We start from the raw sequence: 21,551 nt of genomic DNA on the forward strand, positions 1-21,551 counted from the left end.
CTGCAGCTGCAGCGCAGGTCAATAACACTGCTTCATTGCTTAAAGATCTGTCCTGTAAACAATGGAGTTGTTTGGAAACATGTTGTGTTTCTAGTAGTGGTTTCATCTGGCAGGTAGATATGAGTTTGGGTGCAGGGACCAGTTTGCTCTGACTAACATACGCAGCCATTTTCCACTTGGTGTTTCACAGTCATACCTCAAGGCACAAATTCATTAGTTAGAATGTTAGTTTTGGATGTCGGGATCGAACCCCGGAACATCACAAGCGCTGCTCATCACTTAATTTCCTGTGGAGACTGTTGGACAAGGACAGTCATGATGTCCAACATTAAATAAAAAAAGAGCACTATAATATTTACTGGTGAGCCATAAATCAAATATTCCTTGTGCGCTCCTCTGTTTGTCCACTGCTGAATAGTTGCGGCGGTTGAGGAGTAAACAGATTCACCAGAAATAATGACGGAGAAAATCAATGAAGCGTCGTGAAAGTCGTCTGTGCGTGGGATGAAACAAATTAAAGGTGCGGAGCGAATACGTTTCTGTCTCTGCTGAAAGAGCCTTTACAAGTGATTTATTCCAAATGTGGAAATTCATACTCCACTGGTCCTTGTTATAATAAAGCTATTATGAAACGATGCAAGTCGTTACATTAAATCACGGCGGAGTGATATTTAGATTTAGAAAAATAAACCAAATTTCCAGACAATCCAAACAATACAGGATAGAGAGCTCCTGCATATTTTAACAGTTTACAAATAGTAAATTATCTGGGTGTATGAAGGGAGAATAATGATGAGTTTGTCCACTTTCATATCATTTCTGACTGTTTAACAGACAGAAGACTTGCTATATACAGCACGTTTATGATGGAGGTATCTACTGACTGATTCAGGTTAAAGACTCTCCTCCAAAAAGATTCCTGTGATGAGCCCATACCTTTAAATCTTCAGGCTAAATTCATGACAGTTAAATATATATTTCCTGGAAATCACGATACTCACGTTTGATCAAGATAACATGTGATTTTAAAAAACACAATCCTTGTTGCCCTATATATTTTTCTAGCAGAGGTCATTTAGGTTATGCCATGTGTTAGTTTTGAAATCACAGACAACTTTTCATACTTTCCAACTTTGATAATATAATGCTGCCATCTGCTGGCAAATGTACACCAAACAAGTAAATCCAATGAAATACCTGCAATATTTTTTAAATAAAAAACTCTATATACAAGACGAGTCATACTGATAAGTACAATATGCTGATTTTCATTAGTTTGCTTAATTAATTTGTAACGGAATCATATAAAATGTACATCGAACCCCAAAGGAACAAAAAAGACATAAAAGTCAATATGGATTTTTTTTTTTATTTCAGTCTTAAGGGTTTATCAATATGAGTCATGTTCAATACCCAGATTTTTTAATTGCTTGAGTGTAATCCACAACTCTGCACAATTCATCAGATAATCATTCCAAGAAAATTGGAGAAAGTCTTTCCGCGGTTGTTTTATCTATAATTCATAAGAAGAAAGAAAATCAACAGATTTCATAAACAGATACCCAGCTTATTGTTGACTATGTTGTCCAATTATTAATGCGGTATCAGACCTGAAAATCCTATAATAGCCTGGTAGCAATACACAGTGGTGCCATTTGAGGGGAGAAACACCTAGGGCAAGATGTGATCTGTGGCACATAGGAGTATTAAAATTGCAAATTGAACTGAGGTCCTTGAGAAAATGCTCAGGTAAACATCTTTTTAATACGTCTTTTTGAAAAATATGCCTATTGGCTGCAAAGAGCAAGAGCTGTGTGTCTCAGGATTGCAGAAATGTTGTTTCTGTCTTTTATTCCAATGAGGTCCCCGGTGGAACAGCTGAGCAACTTTCCATAAAAAAGGTGGTTCGTTTATTTCAGTTTATCAGGCACATGTGACCACGGGCTCACGATCCATTTGTGAGCACGTAACACACATAAAACCAAACGACCACTTGCAAATGCAAGGCTCCAAGTTTGACCCCTACCTCCCTTCAATGCCAAAATACAACTGAAAGACGTCACAACAGCCTTTCTCGTTTAAGAACTGGTAGAGTTGCCCAAGGTCCATGTGATTCCCTCTGTTGCCATGGGGTTCAAACATGGCCTCTTCAAAGCCTGTGAATTTGCGCAAGGATTCCACACTTTCCACAGTCCTGCTGTCCTTGCACTGACGATCAAGGGGAATATCCTCCCTATGTCGAATCATGATCTTCTTCCATGTCAGAACCTTCACTCTAAAATGAAGGGGGGAAAAAAGATTAGAAGAATTATAGACCTCACACCTCAGCAAAGCTTCTGGCTGCGACATCAGCTGCTAAAAATAACCTCAGTGAAGGTACCTGGACCAGAACTCCTCGCAGGTCGACTGAAGTCCTTCCACACACACGACTCCAGGCTTCCCGGGCATGCTGAACCCCGACAGGCCGAGCTCCTTGGACCACTCCAGGATGTTCTTCCTCTTTGTCTTGTTGTAGATGTGGTGGCTGTAGATCCACAGTCGGGTGAACACTTCCTCCGCCCGGGGAGACGGCTCTTTCTTCGGGGCTGGTGCTGCTGTTAAACTCTTGCTTATGAAGAGCTGCAGGTTGTCTTTCACCCAGTCCACCGCAGAGAGCACACACACTTCCCCCAGGCAGTTTTCCATGAGGTGTGCATTGAGCGCTGTGTGGAGCTGCGTCTGCTGGGCCCTACTGAGACCAGCACACCTACAGCACAAATCAAAAATTCAGACAAAATTCTATCCTCGAGACCGAAAAACTCAAATGGAGGAAGATAACATCCGTAGTACGAAACAACAAAAAATAATCTTATGCTTTCTAATCAAAATAAATGACTATTCTAAGTGATGTATTTTCTTAAAGCAAATTACAAGTGATAGTTTTCTTTTACTGCTGCGGCAGTATTTTGCATTGTGATACATGCATCATCTGCTCGCTCCAACATTTCTTCTCAAGACCACGAGTTCACTCATTTTTATTGTGACAACGTGATGGGGTTGTTTGTCTCAGTTATGGGCCGCCTGATTAAAGCGGACAGCAGACGATCCTGTGATTTATCCTCCAAGGCTACTATTGTCATTGATAGAGGTTGATATATCCTTTAGCAGCTTTTCAATGGGTTTTTTCTAAAAACATGTGAGGCAAATTTGTGGCACATACGGCAGCTTTCTTTACTTCCAATAAGGCTGTAAAAGCAGAAAATGACCTATAATCACTTTCCTCTGCGTAGGTTGTTGCTCATCTATGTCATTTTAAATCATTTCATGTCCACATTAACCTACAACAATGGCACAGTTGTCCTTGACTTCTTTTTGTGAGCAAGTAGAGATTTATTTATACAACACATTTTTTTAAACACAGAGTTAAGAAATAATTTGCATATTTAAATGCATAAACAACACTGTTTATTCTATTCTGAGAGATTTAAATCCTTAAAAATGAAAACAGAGATTTGAGGTTCGGAGGAGCTGGAAGTAGAATGAGGTGATCATGTATCTGGAGGGCAAGAACATGCAGTGCCTTGCATGTACTAAACAGGATATCGTCAAGTCAACATTTTATAGCATGCTCAATGAGGGATTCAAGAACAAAGGTAATGTTGACCCATTTTTTTCAGCTGCATTTCGATCGACCCCTGGGGGACTTTACACTGCGGGGGGAGCCGAGGAGGACACGTGATTGTCGATTTAAACTTTAAAATATCTATTAGTCAAATTAGAAAGAAACCAGGTGAAAGATGCAGTGCTTTCTCAGACAGAACAGCAAAATGAAAACGTGCGTGCTTGTGTTTTCTCACACTGTGAATTGCTGGAACTAACTTGACATTTCAAAACAGTTGACACATTCTTCTGTTTCCTTATGTTCTTTCTTTTATTCCCTTTATTCCCATTTTTCCAGTGCACTACATGTGATTTTTATCCAGACTTCTACTACTCTTCCTTTGCCATGGTGGACTTGGATTGACTACATATAAACTTTCTGTAAGCATGTAAACATTCAACTAGCTTAAGCACATCACTACAGATGTATTGACAACCTGACTTTTTGTGCACAATTGTAATTTGTGTCATTTTTCTGTGTCATTACTTTTTTGTTAATTGTTCTTATTTTCTCTATATTCCATTTTTATTCTATTAGTTTTATCTCTATTTATTCGGTACTTGGGCTGCTGTAATACCTGAATACTGCCCCTGGGGATCTATTAAGGTTAAAGATTATCGTATTTCATAAAAAAAACATTTTATGTTGTTGTTTTGCAAGATTCACCTTTAAAATTGTATGTGCAATATACATAATTATTGCGACCTCAGCAGATTAGTCATTCAAATGATTGTTTTGAATGTGTGAAGAACAATGGATGATGTCTTCTTACCGGACTGTTATCTCTGGTAACACACTGGGATATTCAGATGGATAAGCACAGGACAGAATGACGTCCGTCTGAATAGAGCAAGAAGAAAATGATTATATTTCAGGGCAGAGATGAATCACCGTGACATACCCTGACAGTCTGGTTACGTTACCGTGCCCGTGTTTGTGGTGTCCAGCCTCTGTTTGATGAGAAACTGGGGTCTGTGGGGACGAGGGGGGCTGTGTGCTGAGGACGACCCCTCCACAAAGTCCCTGAGCTCAGCCACCGCCAGCTGGTCTGTGAGCTCCAGCTCCTCCACGGTGGGGAACATGCTGGTCAGCAGCTCGATCTCTGCGAGCTGAGCCTCAGCCCACTCCACGTAGGGCATGTTGATGGAGGCGAGCTGCAGTGACGACCTCCACTGCTACAACACAGTTAGAAATAAAAGCAATCAAACACGTTTTCTGCCCACAGTTAGGGATGTTGTTCTCAAGTGAACAAAACAAAGCATGCAAACAAACTAATAAATGCTAGTAAACAAACTAATGCATGTAAACAAACTAATAAATGCTAGCAAACAAACTAATGCATGCAAACAAACTAATAAATGCTAGCAAACAAACTAATGCATGCAAACAAACTAATAAATGCTAGCAACCAAACTAATGCTGACAAACAAACTAATAAATAGTAGCAAACAAACTAATGCTAACAAACAAACTAATAAATGCTAGCAAACAAATCAAAGTATGCAAATAAACTAATAAATGCGAGCAACCAAATCAAAGCATGCAAACAGACTAATAGATGCTAACACACTAGTAAATGCTAGCAAACAAACTAATACATTCTAGTAAACAAACCAATAAATGCTAACATAAAACAATAAATGCTAACAAAAGACACATTTTTGAAGTCCCCTCAGATTTACCTCACTGTCGATGGTGTTGTCACGTGTGAGAAGACGATGGAAGATATTTAAATTAGCTGTGTTTACAAATCAACCAGATTAAACTTCACAGCTGTTCTGCTCCGTCCACGTTACACTAAGCTAGTAAATGGTATAACTTGTTTCCACTCGGACCCTTCCAAACACGACGCACACAGGAAACGCCGCGTACCCGAGCGGTAAAAACGGTGGCACCGTCCCGCTTCCGTTGTCTGCATGTGTCAGCTGGGATTTCTCTGCCGGGGAATCAGTGGAAGGAGATTTTTTTTTTTTGGTGTCACTGTAAAAAAAACGCTGCAGGTTTAGTTCCCTCGCATTAAATCGCTTTAATCGACGAACCGAGTCGAAGTTATGTTCGCGTCGGAAGAGAATCCATCGTCGCAAAGTTAACCGGAACCGGGGATCGTGGAGGTTTAGCGGCTCCGGCTGTGACAGTGAGTTGACTGGACCGTGATGTTGGTCACTGGGGGGGGGGTCAATGGTTTTAATATCTTTGTTGTTTACTGGGAAACAGAAACTGGTGCTAAAGCAGATTTACAGTGTGGTTAGCTGAAGCTAGCATTAGCTCCTGTGACTGATGTGTGTGGTTGTGATTTTTCTTTTTTATTGAAGGTGAAAAATGGGAAAGAAACGGGCGAAGGACAAAAGCCCCAGAGAGGATGAGGAGATCGACCTGACGGGTGAATACACCTCCATCCTCCTGGTGTTCAGACAACATGTAACAGGGCCCAGGCTCAACTTTCTCTCATCCTGTTGTGTTGTTTTTTACTGTTGTGTTCAGGTCCAAACTGCAGGCACATCAAGAAAGGAACAGACCAAACTCTCCTCAAGAAACTGACAGGCAGCTCGGACTGGACCAGTTGCCAGGATTGTAAGCACGAAGAAAACAAAGAGAACACAGACACCAACCAGGAGCCCGAGGAGGAGAGTGAAACAGCAGCCGTGTGGATGTGTCTGAAATGCGGCCACAGAGTGAGTTTATTCATTGTTCACTCTTGAGAGGTTTTACCCTTTGTTCTTCTACCTAAACTACCATGATCCTCTTCTCTGCCAGGGCTGCGGGCGCCACTCTGAGAACCAGCACGCCATCAAACACTATGAGACGCCGCGGTCAGAACCCCATTGCCTGGTGGTCAGCATGGACAACTGGAGTGTGTGGTGAGTGTGCTGCTGTGATTCATGGGGGGGGACAGTCAGAGACTTGCTTTGGATCAGTAAAATGTTACAGGTGAACTCTGGAGCAGGTTTTCTTCAAGGACCTCTCAGTGTTTGTCTCCCCTGTCCCTACCACTAAAGATGCCCTCCATGGCATGATGCTGCCATCACCATGCTTCTCAGCAGGGATTGTATTACCTGGGTGTTGAGCAATCTGGCTAAATACAAGTAGACCTTCTCCAGAGAAGTTCTGAAGCTCTGTGAGATTGACTGGTTCTTTGTCACCTCCCTGACAAAGGCAGTTCTCACCAGGTCACTCGGCTTGGCTCGACTGCCAACTCTCAGAAGAGAGCTGGTGTTTCCAAACTTCTTCCATAGTACCAATAATCCTGAGAGCACTCAAAGCTTTGTAAATAGTTATATACTATATATATATCATTATTTTCCGCAGAGATCTACAGAGAGTTCCTTGACCTTCATGGCCTGGAAGTGTGTGTCTTTTTAAACTATGTGCGGTCAATTAAATTTGTAATTTAATTGGCCTACAATCAAATGATAGAAACATTTGCCACAGAAAAGGACTGAATTATATATAATTATTCATCCATAACATGTAATTATTCAGAAAACAAAATATTTCAACTTCAAAATTAGATGCAATTTTCCCCCACAAATTAATAAACAAACCATAATGACAAACAATCGTATTTTCATTATGTGTGTTTGGATTTAAATCGTATTTAATCTGCAACACGATCAATGGTCCACGAAGTGCAGTTATCTGATTTACTTCCTGAAACCAGTGGACATTGTGTTTGAAGTGAAACGTACATGCTCCTTTTTTCATGTGTTGTCAACCCTGCAGGTGTTATATATGTGACGATGAGGTGCAGTACTCCAGAACTGGGCATCTGTCTCAGCTGGTGACCAGCCTACAAAAGCAAAGTTCTGCAGAACCCATAAAGAGACCACAGAAAAGTGAGTAATAGTGAGAAGTGTATCATCACTCTTGATGTTTTTTATGAAAATGTCCACTTTGTCACGTCTTGTTATTAAGGAGTGAAAGAGGAAGAGGTCTTGATGGTGCTTGAAGTGCAGCCGCAGACCGACACTGTGACAGTGATGGAAAGTGAGGACGCAGAGAACAAAGAAAACAAGCAGCAACAAAAGAAAAACACCAAGAAAGAGAGTGTTGTGAAAAAGTCCAGCCCAACTGAAGACAAAGGTGGTGTTTCAGTCAAGGGCCTGAGCAACCTGGGAAATACCTGCTTCTTTAACGCTGTCATTCAGGTAGAACTCGGCTGCCAACATTGCTTTAAAGTGAGAGAAGTTGTAAACTCTGGAGTCATTATTAACTTCTGTCATTGTCGTTTGCAGAGTCTCTCTCAAACACTGCTCTTAAGACAGACACTCAACAACGTGGCAGAAGAGAAAATGAGTCTGGACATTAAACCTGGTGCCTCCTCAGAACTGGTGTGTTGCTGTTATCCTTCAAATGTTTGTTTTTAAATGTTAAAACAGTAGATGTATCTTTCCTAATGTAAAGCTTTTATTCATTTAAGGCTTGTTTTTATTCTGATTGCAGGAGCCGGTCACGGTGCAGTTGGCTCAGCCAGGATCCCTGACTCTGGCTATGTGTGGACTACTTAATGAGATCCAGGAATCCAAGAAAGGTGTGGTGACACCGCAGGAGCTGTTCACTCAAGTTTGTAAACGGTGAGCGTGACGACAGATTGAAGTGGAACTCGGTTGTGAGATTGTGCTTCTTCCTGTCATCGCTGCATCAGGTGTCATTCATCATCTCGTCCTTTTCCTGCAGGGCTCCCAGATTCAGAGGGTTTCAGCAGCAAGACAGCCAGGAGCTGCTGCGCTACCTTCTGGACGGGATGCGTGCTGAGGAGCATAAAGTACAGTTTATACATTCAGTTTAGAGCATATATCACAAAGGATATACATTTAAAATACTCTATACTTGTCCATGTGGCTATTTGTTAGATGGAAGTGTGTTGATTTGACAGTGGAACAGTACGGCAATGAAAATACATCTATTATTCTAGCTCATTGGCAGCAATTTAATCAAACTTAATCACAAATTTAAGACATTTAATTATTTATGATGCGAAGATATGTTGCCAGATTTATATTTCTCATTTAAAGATGTTAAAGATTTAGCTCCCCCCCGGATAGTTTGTGTGATTTTCACAAGTGGAGGATTTATCAGTGTAAAGAGGCTTAGAATTGTTGATATTCTGTGAAAATGTTATATCAAATGGTCCGTTGTTATACTTTACATTTAAACGTTGTGTTTGTCTCTGCAGAGAGTCAGCACAGGGATCGTGGAGGCTTTGAAACAAACGAAGAAAAGCACAGGTGAAGAGCAGCTGAAAACCCTAGTTAAAGGTAAGTCACTGGCATTTCAAATAAACATGCGCATCCTCCCATAGTATGTCTTGGTTCACCTAATAATTAAATGTGGCGTTCTGCTTTCAGAGTACGAGAAAAATGGGTTTCCACAAAATCTTGTCGACCACGTTTTTGGTGGGGAATTGACCAGCACCATAATGTGTCAGCAGTGTAAAACGGTATGTACTGATGACAAACCTTTTAAGATAACTGGTCAGTGTTGTGTCAGTATGAAGCTTAACAGCCAATTCTTTGCACTCGCAGGTTTCTGTAGTGACAGAAATGTTTTTGGATCTTTCTCTTCCCATTTTGGACGAGGTAAGACCCTTAATAGTCAGTGTGTTGTTCATTATATGCAAGTTAAATGCACGTGGCTCATTATGAATACATCCTACAGGCATATAAAAAGAAGAGCCTGAAAAAAGCCTTTCAAAAGACCAGTGAGTCGAGCCCGGATGAGAGAATCAGCCCTGCTCTGACCAACGGAGACGATGACAATGACGTTACCAGTGGGGGTGCTAGCAAGTACCAGCAGAAGAAGGCCAAGAAGCAGGCGAAGAAGCAAGCTAAGGTACGTCAGTGACTCTGCACGAATGGATCTGGCCTTCACTCGATGGATGAGTGTGGAAACATCGTGCAGAATGAACTAACCAGCCTTGTCTTTGATTACAGCAGCAGAAGAGGCAGCAGAAGTTTGAGGACAGAGTCACTTTGGATCATCTCACATCTCCGAGCTGTTCAGAGGGCGACCAGATGGATCCTTCTCCAGGTGCAGATGAAGGGGAAACTGTTGCCACTGAGACCCATAAGGAAGAAGGAGAAGGAGAAGCAGCCCCTCTGACTGAAGGAGACGCTGCACAAATCCCTGCCGCTGACGTGGGTGCACAGGACCAGGACACAGTCCAGGCTGAGAAAGAAGAGAAAGAAGAAAAAGAAGAGGAGGGCGAGGATTCCGAAACCGACTCATCCGCTACCTCATCCGTCAGTAACCGGTTTACAGTCTTATCGAAGAACCAGGACTCAAAGGACGGCGTCTTGGATGACGGCAACACATCTGACGTGGCGCCGGAGGCAGAGGAAGATACACAGCTGGTGAGTGAAATGGAGAAAGTCACTCTGGATGAGGCCTTCGTTCAGGACTCGGATGCTGCCGATCAAAGCATGGAGGTAGAAGATGAGCCAGAGGACGGTAGAGAGTACACTGTTGTGAACCAGGACCCGGAGCTGGCCTTCCACACGCTGGCTTCCAGAACGTCCCCCGAGAAGATGGACTGTTCGGTGGAGTCGTGCCTGTTCCAGTTCACAGAGGTGGAAACCCTCACGGAGAACAACAGCCTGTTGTGCGTCACCTGCACCAAACAGCGGGGGAACAAAGACAAAGCTCCAGGTGTGTGGAATTTCTCTCATGAACATTTTTGACGTGTTGTTGATGCTTTTATCTCCTTGATATTGTGCAAACTCATGAACTGTACATCTGTGGATGTGGGGCAGTACAGTGTCACAAATCCACTTCTTCAAATTGTGTTGCTGCTTCTTTTTCTCACTTTCATTTCAAGATGAATAAAAGTGTGTTTTCTTTGTTTGTGCCTTGTTAAGGATCCAAGAATAATGTCTACACCGACGCCTTGAAGCAAATGCTGATCTCTTCTCCCCCACCAGTACTTACCCTTCACATGAAGAGATTTAAACAGGTGAGATGGGTGAAGAAACATTTTGCATTTTTACAGCTTGGATTCACTTGTTGTTATAGTTTAATTTAGTCTTTTGTAAGGTACTGAATCACGTATTTGTGCAAATTTGACCCACTTTTGTTTTCCTATAGAGTGGACACAGTATTAGTAAGGTGAACCGACACGTCCCATTCCCCCTAATACTGGATTTAGCTTCTTTCTGTGTGGTGAAATGCAAGGTAAATATCCCAATTAATGGCTTTTATTATTCACAAATAACTGTATCGTTGTTTTGTTTCAGAGCACTAACAAAGAGTTGTCTCCACACAGAACGTGACGGAAGGAGAGACTCAGATCCTGTATAGTTTATACGGTATCGTAGAGCACAGTGGAACCATGAGGTCCGGGCATTACACGGGCTACGTGAAAGTACGACCCGAGGGCCCTAAATCCACATCCAACGGACATGCATTAGATGGTAGGCATGACAACAAACAGACAAACAATTTGCTTGTAATATTTTACATATCTGTTCACTAACCCGTTGCTTCACAGCAGGAGATGCGGAGCCAGCCAAAGGATCCTGGTTCTATGTCAGCGACACAAGCGTTCAGCCTGTGAGCGAGAGTAAAGTCCAGAGTTGCCAAGCCTACCTCCTCTTCTACGAAAGGATCCTCTGATCGAACCGTGCCTCTCTACTCAGGAAATCCAAACAAGCCAATCCTGCTGCTGCTGCGGCTGCTGCTGCTGCTGCTGCTGCTCCAGTTTCCACAGTTGACCAATAGAACTCAACGGTTCTGGTCCCAGAAGTAAAAAAAATCCCATTTCATTTTCTGAATACAGTCTGATTATGAGCCATAGTATTGAAACCATCCAGTGGAGACTTACCACAGGCTATGGGCCCTTAACCCTGTGACAATAACATTATATGCTCCCTGTATAAAACCTCAAGTGAGTATGATATTAACAGCTTTTTAAAAGATAACATGTTTTATTTGTAATATCATGAAGAAATACTTCACTACCCACAATCCCCAGGTGTAATAGCAACGTCCCCGATTGGTTGAGCAAACTTCCGCCATTAAAATGTAAATGCAGAAGGGCAATGGTTTCTGGGATGTGTAGTTTGTTTACCCAGTGCATCCTTGTACCTTTTTGGTGTTCAATCATTTTATTTTGGTCAGAATGAAATGTTTTATGATCCCGATTCATTTCCAGACTTAAACCTCCTTTTAAATACGGATTTTTCTGAAATGGGAAAGTTACTGCCGGAACCAGAACCGCTCTAGAAAAGGTGTTCATTGTTTTTTTTGCTCTATTTGTCAAAGACTCAAAGTGGTCTGTGACAAGATCAAACTGACTCTAAACACTTTTGACACGTGTTGACATTTTTTCATCCCCAGCGATGTCGTACGCTGCTCCGGGAATCAAACTGGCAAGGGGGGGGGAACAGCTGCTCTGTTTCTCACACCGACGGGTGGGAAAAAAAAAAGGATAATAAGTTACATGCAAGTGGAGACGGACTCTGAACAGATTTTTGGATTTGAATTTTCAGGAAGTAGGAGGAGAAGGATTTGTCAAAGAAAAGTATTTATATGTCCCCCTTTTTTTAACAGAAAAAAAAAATGAACGTCATGTAATTAAAAGCTTACAAATGAGCCATGTGTCTTTCTTTGTGTTGTGACCGAATATAAATATTGTTGTGATATTATAATTTGAAATAGTGTGGCCCCCTTCTGAGGCCTGTGGCACTGAGCATGCGCACTGAGTGCAGCGTTTCCTGGTCCGGGCTGTCACATGACCAGGGGAACGTTCAGGTTCCGGATGATCATCCCCACGCTCTTCTCACAAGTGGCAGTAACGTCCCGCTGACATGGCAGGTCAGTCAACATTCAGCCCCCTTTTTAAAACTTTCACCTCTAAAGTTTGTTGTTTTTGTTTGTTTTTGTTTACTTCTAACTCGACAACAGGAAGCTCGCGTGGTGTGCTCGTGAAGCTAACGGTCCGGCCTTGCTAAAGCTTCCCCCGCTCGGGTTTTATGAAAACTCATCAAAATATGAGCTGAACATCTTTAATAACATATTTTTCAATGTGTTTATAAACGTCTTTCTTTATTATCTCATGACGCAACGTCACGCTGCTCCGCCAGGCCCCAGCTGAGCTTATCATGAGTCAGCGGTTTAAACTTGCTGCACAAGTTGGACATTAAACTCGTCCAGGCTCCGCTGACTCGTCACTTATCTTCAAGTGCTGATGCTAATTGTTTATTTTTAACGTGATTCCTGAAGTAGTGTTAAAGTTTATAAGTAGTTTAATGTATCACAGGTTTTTTTTTACTTTAATAAAGACAACTGCATCGTTTGTATTAGCTTCCCTCTCACGTGACCCGCTGACACTAACGTGCTGAGTTAGTAGATTTTAGTCCTAATAAGTAAAAGTATTAATATTTTAAAAAGTAATATTCTTCTATAGCTTTAATGTAATGTGACCCACTGACTCCAATCTAATGCCAAGTTGTATTATTACCCTACTTTACACCGGACACACCCATTTTCTATTTGATTTCAGTGCTTCAGATATGGTATTTTTTCATATCATGGAACCAAGTAACTCAAATTCATATCCGATATTATTGTTACAGACAAACAGGACATACCTCTTTTTATTGGATTTTTGTGTGTCCTTTATTTTATATGAATAAACGGGTAACAAAAACAAACAAAAAGATATGTATTTAATATATCTTTGTGTTTTTTTTAATGCTGAATTGTATTATTACATTATATAGTTGTAATGGTATTATTATTTAGTATCTGAGTTCTTTTCCTATTCTATTTGAATATTCCTACTTCAAACCTTTGTGTTGGTTTTTTTTAAACATTAATATAAGAAGCACCAGAAAGAGGTGTGTCCTGTTTATCTAGGGTAATAATACAATTCAGTATTGTTTTTGAGTTACAGTGATTGAAATCAATATGCTTTCTTAAATATTTATATTCATATAAAGTGTCGGATGCGCTAAAATCCTTTATAAAGGGTTGTGAAAATACATTTCAGTATTAGTCAACCGATATGACATCTTCAAATATCTTGTTTTTACTGAACAACTGTCTACAGCCTGAAAGTATAGTTGTTATTTTCATAGAAGAAGAATAAAAAGAGAGTACTCGCGTTTTGATCAAGTTAATCAGAATTGTTTGCAGATTAATTTTGACAAATTTCAGACATAGTTTACATTGTGGTTTTATTCTGACTGTTGTCTGACACAGGCTGAGCTTGTAAGAACCATGTCGCTCCCAGCTCCTCGCATGTCAGAGTTCACGTTTCAGTCGGCAGTGCACAGCGCCCACGTTCTCCGCTGTCTGAACGACCAGCGGCAGCAGGATGTCCTGTGTGACGTGACGGTGGTGGTGGAGGACCGGAGTTTTCGGGCCCACTGCTCCGTCCTGGCCTCCTGCAGTGAATACTTTCACAGCCGGGTCGCCAGCGTCATCAGGCAGAACGCCATCATCACCTTGCCGGAAGAGGTCAGTGTCTTACTTTGGGAAAAGAAACGACACTGCTAAAATGTTGTTGGGCATCTGTGCTTGAATTCTTTGTAAGTTACGGTTTCATAGAAATGTGTCGAGATCAGTTCCTCTTTCAAATGTATAAGTCATCTGAGTTGGGAGTGGGAAATAAGGCTGTTATGTACTTGACAGGACTTTCTCATGAAACCAATACAGAGAGTTCTCGTTATCAATAGCTTAAATGTCGATTTACATTTAACAAGCTATAATATCTATAAATTAGTACATGCAAGAGCAGCTACCAAACACTGCAGAAAAAATGTCTGTTTACCTCTTGCACTTACAAACATAACTATGTAGGCGACAAAAATGTTGTATATTTGTCAGCCCCTAAAGAATAACTAAGTTTATTACAGCTAGTTGTTTATTATATACTGGAGTTAATGTATTGAAAAGTTATTTACTCTAAATGTATGTGCAGTTTTAGGGCACGTAGGTAACTGCCCTGTTGAAGTGTAATTGCTTTGCTACCTTTTAAACTGTTCACATGTTTTATACTTGCATGGTTTTATTATGGCTTAAAATATTTGCTGTACATCTTTTGTCCGCAGGTGACCGTGGAGGGGTTTGAACCGTTGCTTCAATTTGCCTACACATCAAAGCTGCTCTTCACCAAAGAAAACATTCACGCCATTCACAGCAGTGCTGAGTTTTTAGGCTTTCAAGACTTGGAGTCAGCGTGCTTTGATTTCCTCATCCCAAAGTTTTCTGAAGGCAGAAGGACCTCAGAGGAGGTCAGCCGGAGAGCCTGCTGTCGGAGCCGGGATCCCAGCACCAGTTTGGGCTCCAGTGTAGAGAGCAGCCAACCAAAATCATCTGCGCCGCAACGCTCGGTGCCTTCGGCAGGAGATGAACAAACAGACTTCCCATCCCAGTGTCCTCTGACCGCGCAGAGTCAGACGAATGACGGGGAAGAAAACTTCTGTCTGGAGAACTGCGGGCCACAAATGGCCCCCTTAACTCTTGACTTGACGGCAAATGGAGTGTGCCCCATGTTGTCTTTGCCTGCCCGGACTCCGACAAAGCAGATCCTCCGTCTCAGTTTTGTGAAAGAGACATTTTAGAGATAGGAGACGTGTGTAATCAAAGTGAGTTCAGTTTGGCAGACTGTGGCTTACCCTGTGAGCTGTCGACCCCCGGGGATGTGAATCCGCCGGAGCTCATTGAGCCAGCAGGCAGGGATGTTAAACAGACTGTCGAGACGCTTGGCGCTGAAACCAGCTGTAACCCCGGTTCGTGTCCAATCAACACATCAGGGGCAGAAAATTGCAGTGAGTTATTAGAGCAGAGTGCGGCTGGCCTCGAGCAGAGGGTGACAGGTGATCTCTCAGACCCGGCACTAGCTGCTTTAAGCCCCGAGGAGGGATTTGGGGAGAGGAGCAGTGTGGAGAGGGAGGTGGCTGAACATCTGGCAAAAGGATTTTGGTCTGACCTATGCCCGTCTCAAGGTCAACCCCTCCCCCTGGATCCCATGGACCAAAACAATTTAGCCAAAGCATCAGACTTTCATTGGCTTAAGCAGCTGGACTTTAACTCCAGTGCAGGAGACTGCCCTTTCCTCAGGGACCTAGGGACAGGTGATGACCTCGCTCCACGCACCGACACTTTGTCCCAGACAGAGGAGAGCCCGTGCATGTCCTCCTCAATCAACTCTGGGGACGACTCGGACCTGGACACAGATGGAGACACTGAGGCCAACAAGAAAAGAGCTGCAGAGGTCGTTGGAATACGCAACTAGTCTTTTATTGTTGATAGTTATAGATATTTAGCTAAATTAATGTAGCTTAACCCTGTTCTCCACAGATTCAGCTCCCATTCCCAGTGGAGCAGATCTCAGCGCTGACCCGGAGTGCCTTCCAGCAGCTTCTGAGAAACTATCAGCTGACTCCAGATCAGCTGGAGTTTGTCCATGACGTCCGTCGACGAAGCAAAAACCGTGTGGCTGCACAGCGCTGCCGAAAGCGAAAAATAGACAGCGTTCAACATCTGGAATGTGAAATCAAACGACTAGTAAGCTACCTTCGATATGTCCTGTGTCTGCAACATATTACTGAACTCAGTGTCTCTCTATAGTCAGAAGTGATTTGTGACCTTTATTGACCTCTAGTGGTGAACCTTTCATTTTACAGAGTAGTTTTAAGTTATAATTCTTTTTGTGCAAAACAAAAGAAGTCGAGTAAGTGACTGCTACTTCCTTGTCACCCTCTCCACAGAAAAGTGAGAAAGAGCTGCTGCTGCAGGAGCAAACCGAGCTGGAGCAGAACCTGGAGGAGATGCATCAGAGTCTGTGCGGGTTGTGTAAAAGTGTGGAGTCGGGTTCCGATCAGGACCACCTGCAGCTTCTTGCCAAGCTCTCCTCACCGGACTTCACCATCCCCTCCCCGAGTCACTTGGTCAAAGATGAGGAGTCCCACATCACTATCGAAATGGTAAGTTGTTCTGCGGAGTGCGACCCAGAGGCGACGCCTGCAGACTTGGTTCAAAGTACTTCACCAGAGGCTGGCGCTCACACTAAGGAGGCAGGTTCTCCACAGAGCGGCCCTGTTCCTGCATCTTTTCTCAACGCTTGTCTGGACATGAACAGCAGCTTGTAATTGGACTCAAATTCCTCTGTCGATTGTAATCATACAAGGCCACGGGCAGGAGGTGAACTTTCAGTATATACTGTTATCCTCTACTGGGAAACGACACACGTTTTCTGTGTATTTCACAGGAGAATTTTTTCGACATGCATAAATGTCACAGTTCCTTTGCTGTATTTCTAATATGCATTTCACACAAAACCCAGTGTTTATCATTTCAAAGGTGCAGACAATTTTCAGGTAGTTCCCAAGAGGTTGCAAATTAGCAGGACTAATTAATTAAGTTTCTCAGGGACACACATAACCTGACTGTGTTTTGATTGCTAAAATACTTCTCTTTGCACAACCCCCCCCCCCCCCCCCCCCCCCCCCCCCCCCCCCCCCCCCCCCTCCTCACAGCCCACACAGACTCACAGTGTTCGATGCTGAAATGTTTCTTGTATTCTCGTCTATCGTTATAAGTTTAAAAACATACTGTTTTATTCCACCGGTAAATATGCAAGCCTAACAGAACTTTTATTACAGTAACTATCAAGGAACAGTACCACTAACATAATATGTAACAGTTTAAAAGAATAGCTGTCAGCTTACTCCAGTGTTCGTGGAGTAGTTGCAGTGTGACTGAAAGTTTTGTAACAGACATTAATTATGTTATTTGATGCAAAATGTGCCTTATGCAGTAGTTTAGTATGAATAGAGAAAGGTCATCTTTGTTAGTTCTTGTCTCGAGGACTGTTGCACATTAACCCAGAGCTGCTTTCTCTTATGTCTACTTCTGTCTGCATGTCGAGTATTTTTAAAGAAATGCTTTCACAGGTTACACTTTAAAATAAACAGCATTTTGTTACCAGTCAGCGTTTTATTTCTGCTAATGATGTATATACCACTCAAACGAGGTGAAGTGCCACACGTTGGCCAGTAGATGTCAGTGCAACTCTACTCACCAGCTCCTTTTCACCCTTAATTGAGTGAATAGATTATTAACTGTTTTTCCTTTGGCTCTTTCTTGAGAAATATTCATGAAGATTAATTCTTTAAGTTGTTTAAACTTTGATTCATGACACAATCAACCAAACTGAAAAGATGGAAAAAAATAAAAGTCATGGAGGTTTGGACTGAGCTCTAAATGAGGAACAGGAAGCTGTTTCAGAATTACAATTATATTGTGTCATAGTAAGTATAACACTGTCTAATAGTCAAACTCACAGTTGCACATCGATTAGTCAGTTTTACTTTAGTTTTATAGATTAGGTTCACTGACATGGAACTAAAAATAGGGCTGAAATAATAGGAAAACTTAGATGAAGGTGATAAAAGACCTAAGACCCTGAAACTTTGCGGACAAGAACTTAGGAAAAAACCTGTTACCCAGCAGTGCAGGTGTAGCTGTAAGATGCAAAAACACTTTGTGCTCCAGACTCACAAATGTAAATCAGTGAGAACCTTATTGATTCTGGCTTTGATGCCATTTGAATAAACCTTTATGAGTAACCTGCTGATCATTGCTTCAGAAGCAGAGGATGTGACTAATGACTAATTTACGCATCTGCACATTCAGGTTCAGCGAGATGGAGATTGAGCACAAAGCCGCAGCTCTTCAGATCGTCATCAAACCACTATGTATAGTAACCATTAGCTGTCAGACAAGGAAAGAACAGTACCTGAGAAAGTGACTCACAGTTATTGTTCAAGAGATACCAGTTAGCGGTTTAGGTTGGACGTTCGTGGTAAATGCAAAAAAAAATCCACAATCATTTCTGATGTTCCTATCTGACAAAAGCTCGATATTTGCCTCTAACATGAGACGTATCAGGTTCTTCTCCAAAGACCTTGAGCTCATCATCCTCATCAAATCAAATAATTCTGTTTAAAGTGTTTCTTAAAGTTATTTTGGAGGCAAATGTTGCTGCTTATTCTTGTAAACAACATGAAAAAAATTTGAAGGAGCACCGTTCATTCATCAAATCTGCAAACCTTGTTCAAATATCCTCACAACATGGTGGCAATCACTGTCTGATTATTATTATTTTTACTTATGATTATTTGCAGTGTTCTGCTGATGACTAAATCAAAACTGGGATGAATATTATTTAAGATTTAAAGTTGTATGGGGTTTAAAAAAGCTCTACCTAAGTGCTCCCTCTCGTTACAGAGTGGAGGTCAAACCAGTGTTTAACAAACAAGTTTAAAAGAGACAACCATTTCAGTGAAATATCCCTTCAAAGTTCAGGAAGCAATTTCATCAAGATGTTTTTATCAGTGGATATGAATTTCCTGTGCTGCTCTGTAGCAATGAAATATAAAGCAATCTGTTACCCTGAAGCAACTAATAAAACTCGTCTTTGAGAAGTTCACACGCACACAAAGCTGCGGCCCTTAACTCTACAAGTAGCGCTGCATCTAAAAGTCAAAGGGATTAGATGGAGATAATGCCCCGGACATCAGATATCATCTCTCCGAGCTGCCATGACACACATCTGCAAGAAAAGCCTCAAGTCGAAGTCTGTCGACACCTTCGAACACCGAACCGCTCTGAGGCGTCGCGAGTCGGACCTATGTCTGAACTTCACTCCCCACCCCCCTAAAAAAAATGAAGGAGGCTGCCGGTGTTTGCATCTTTTATGCACAGTTCAGATTTTGGAGGCATTGTAGCTCAAAAAAGTAAGATTATCCTCTTCTGCAAGCTACACAGGACGAGCGACTTGATTTGAGGAGGAAGCAGCTGTGCGGCATGGCAAGGTCAGAGGCCCATAATCCGCGGCCTCATTCATGCGAGATTAAAAACCTGCTCCGAGTTCTCATTAAGAACGCAGGGTTAGAAGATTAAAGACCAGCAAACAAAATGAAAGCAGTTTAAGCCCAATCCTGGAATTCATCAGAATACCAAAACCTTAAACTGTCATTACAACGTGAGATTAATGCAAAGCCCCCTTGAACTCTGTATCTATCTTGATATATCTTCTGTGTCAGAGCCTATATTTCCTTTTTTTTCTCCAAAATATCTGGACCAAGATGTCTCAAGCGTTTTTTTTTTTAGATAAAACATTGTCAGTAAGAATTGGCTCAGATTACCGTCAATATAATTACCAGTCCTTTTTGATTCTTCTGTTATGTCCACACAATGCAGGGTTTTATTTTTTATAAAGTGTCGATCTATGTCCCTTTCACCTACTTTTCCAGTGAGCTAGGTCATTATCCTCTCACAGACAGACTCTGCAATACTAAGGTAGCTAGGATTAGGAAACAGGAGGCGCGGGGGGGGGAGAAAACAAGGATTAGAAACTAAAACATCTGGAAGTAGCTTGCTTGCAAAATTGCTAAATCAGAAAATATATATGTGCTAATAAAATGCTTTTTTTCAGCAGGGTTACACGGGGACGATTCTTTTTGGACCACAGTTGTTTTTTAGTTGTTTGTGTTGATTTTCTTTTTCAAAGGACAAGATAGTGCACGTCCGATGGCGCCGTCTTCAAGGCCCAACAGTCCCCTTAAATTCAACACACTCGTATATATCAGTTCCCTAAATGTGCCTGAGTTTTTTCATCAAGATCCATGGATTCTTCTCTGGGAAATCAGTGTACAAACATGTCTATAAACGCCCAATTTCACAAAGAAAGAATCAGATAGAAAACTCCTGGATCTTCCCTCTGATCTGGAGCCGCACCAACATTTTATTGGGTTCCCCCTGATTCACACCCCGTCCTTCCACCAGGTTTCATGGCATTTTGACCAGTAGTTTTTTTGCATAATCGTGCAAGAACCCAAAAAATCTGTGGCACGATCTATTTGTCTTGACTCAGTTAACACCAGATTATAGCCTGACAGCTTTCAGATTCCTTCTCGTCTTCTGCACCTCATGTAAGATAAAGATGGCAGCGGCTGCAGCCATGTCCTTCACGCACTCCTCCTGCATGTGGAGCGATGAAGTGGGCATCGTGCTGGAGGTTCTTCAGCAGGGGTCAAAATCCTCGAGAAAGACACAATACTCATACAGTATAATCAATTCCAGCATAAGGTCCATGACCTTCTTGCAACACAGCATAAGTCTTATAAGCTGTTGAGCTACTGTAACTGATTACATGCTGCAGTCACTATGAACCTCATTTTGGGGGTAGTGCGGCGAGAGAGGGGCTGTATCCCATTGACAGGATTATATAAATGAGGAGCATAATACTGTAATCTCCCAGAGAAATGAGAGAAACCAGGGGGACATGTCGAACCGAGCCGCAGCTCGCACCCTGCTCTGCAACCGTCAGATTGTCAAACAGCTGGTTGTACAGTGACGGATTACATTCACACTTGTTTTATTTTTTTCTATGGTAACAGCCCCTCACTGTGTTGCATCTGTGGCACTATGGAGGGCGCAGGGTAATGTGCCTTTTCAGGACGTGATCCGGGAGAGAAGTGGTGCTGTGTCAGATTATGATTATTCAACCAGTCGTGGAGAAAATGTCTGTATTTCCTCAGAGTCGAGAGCCAAGTGGAGAAGCAAGAAAAGATGCAGAGCAAGCGTGTTTGATTTGAATTCGCTGCTGTGAGAGTTGGACGCAGCTTTGAGTCTTTTCTTCAGCTGAGAAGTGCAGAAACAAAATCCCTTGAACAAAGTCACACACTGTGGCTTATTCCTGCATTTGATGTGTGCTGGTGTTCCCTGGTTGTAATGTAAAGGCTTTTCCCATGTTTGCCTATATTATAATTATTCAATTATGGATTTAATTGGCCATAATTAACAGCTTGACCATGTTACATCTTCAGTTAGTGATTAACTTATGTTGAATTCATGTTATTTGTTTTTTTAAATCTAGTCAACAGAAGATTGTATTATTAAATGT

The 21,551-nt window shown here is 42.0% G+C and overlaps 3 protein-coding genes across 6 annotated transcripts; 2 read left to right on the forward strand and 1 right to left on the reverse strand.

Annotated features, from left to right (window-relative positions):
* Positions 1-1,405: 1,405 nt before the first annotated feature.
* rwdd2b (RWD domain containing 2B) lies at positions 1,406-5,464 on the reverse strand. 2 transcript variants are annotated; one of them, XM_034603429.1, is made up of 5 exons: positions 5,323-5,464; positions 4,564-4,815; positions 4,413-4,480; positions 2,381-2,746; positions 1,406-2,275 (listed from the first exon to the last, which is right to left on the reverse strand). In XM_034603429.1, exons 2-5 carry the CDS (start codon positions 4,777-4,779, stop codon positions 2,023-2,025), a joined length of 903 nt encoding a protein of 300 aa, XP_034459320.1. In that variant the 5' UTR covers positions 4,780-4,815; positions 5,323-5,464; the 3' UTR covers positions 1,406-2,022. The 2 variants fall into 2 exon arrangements, with proteins under 2 accessions (XP_034459320.1, XP_034459321.1); XM_034603430.1 differs by having other exon boundaries at positions 5,312-5,438.
* A 23-nt stretch (positions 5,465-5,487) lies between these two features.
* Positions 5,488-11,998, forward strand: usp16 (ubiquitin specific peptidase 16). 3 transcript variants are annotated; one of them, XM_034603424.1, is made up of 18 exons: positions 5,488-5,774; positions 5,953-6,020; positions 6,122-6,312; positions 6,395-6,498; positions 7,361-7,473; positions 7,553-7,785; positions 7,873-7,968; positions 8,081-8,211; positions 8,315-8,402; positions 8,814-8,895; positions 8,986-9,077; positions 9,163-9,216; positions 9,296-9,469; positions 9,571-10,285; positions 10,495-10,589; positions 10,721-10,807; positions 10,899-11,046; positions 11,124-11,998. In XM_034603424.1, exons 2-18 carry the CDS (start codon positions 5,960-5,962, stop codon positions 11,246-11,248), a joined length of 2,589 nt encoding a protein of 862 aa, XP_034459315.1. In that variant the 5' UTR covers positions 5,488-5,774; positions 5,953-5,959; the 3' UTR covers positions 11,249-11,998. The 3 variants fall into 3 exon arrangements, with proteins under 3 accessions (XP_034459315.1, XP_034459317.1, XP_034459316.1); XM_034603426.1 differs by having other exon boundaries at positions 5,556-5,774; positions 11,127-11,998; XM_034603425.1 differs by having other exon boundaries at positions 5,556-5,774; positions 9,574-10,285.
* Positions 11,999-12,310: 312 nt separating this feature from the next.
* LOC117772356 (transcription regulator protein BACH1-like) lies at positions 12,311-17,064 on the forward strand. Its single transcript, XM_034603427.1, is given in 7 exon segments — positions 12,311-12,448; positions 13,838-14,095; positions 14,689-15,139; positions 15,142-15,854; positions 15,941-16,147; positions 16,351-16,751; positions 16,785-17,064. Coding segments are annotated over 6 exon segments (2,133 nt in total). The 5' UTR covers positions 12,311-12,325; the 3' UTR covers positions 16,732-16,751; positions 16,785-17,064.
* The last annotated feature ends 4,487 nt before the right edge of the window (positions 17,065-21,551 follow it).

Source organism: Hippoglossus hippoglossus, chromosome 13 (assembly GCF_009819705.1).
Source record: "Hippoglossus hippoglossus isolate fHipHip1 chromosome 13, fHipHip1.pri, whole genome shotgun sequence".
Classification (NCBI taxonomy): Eukaryota; Metazoa; Chordata; class Actinopteri; order Pleuronectiformes; family Pleuronectidae; genus Hippoglossus; species Hippoglossus hippoglossus.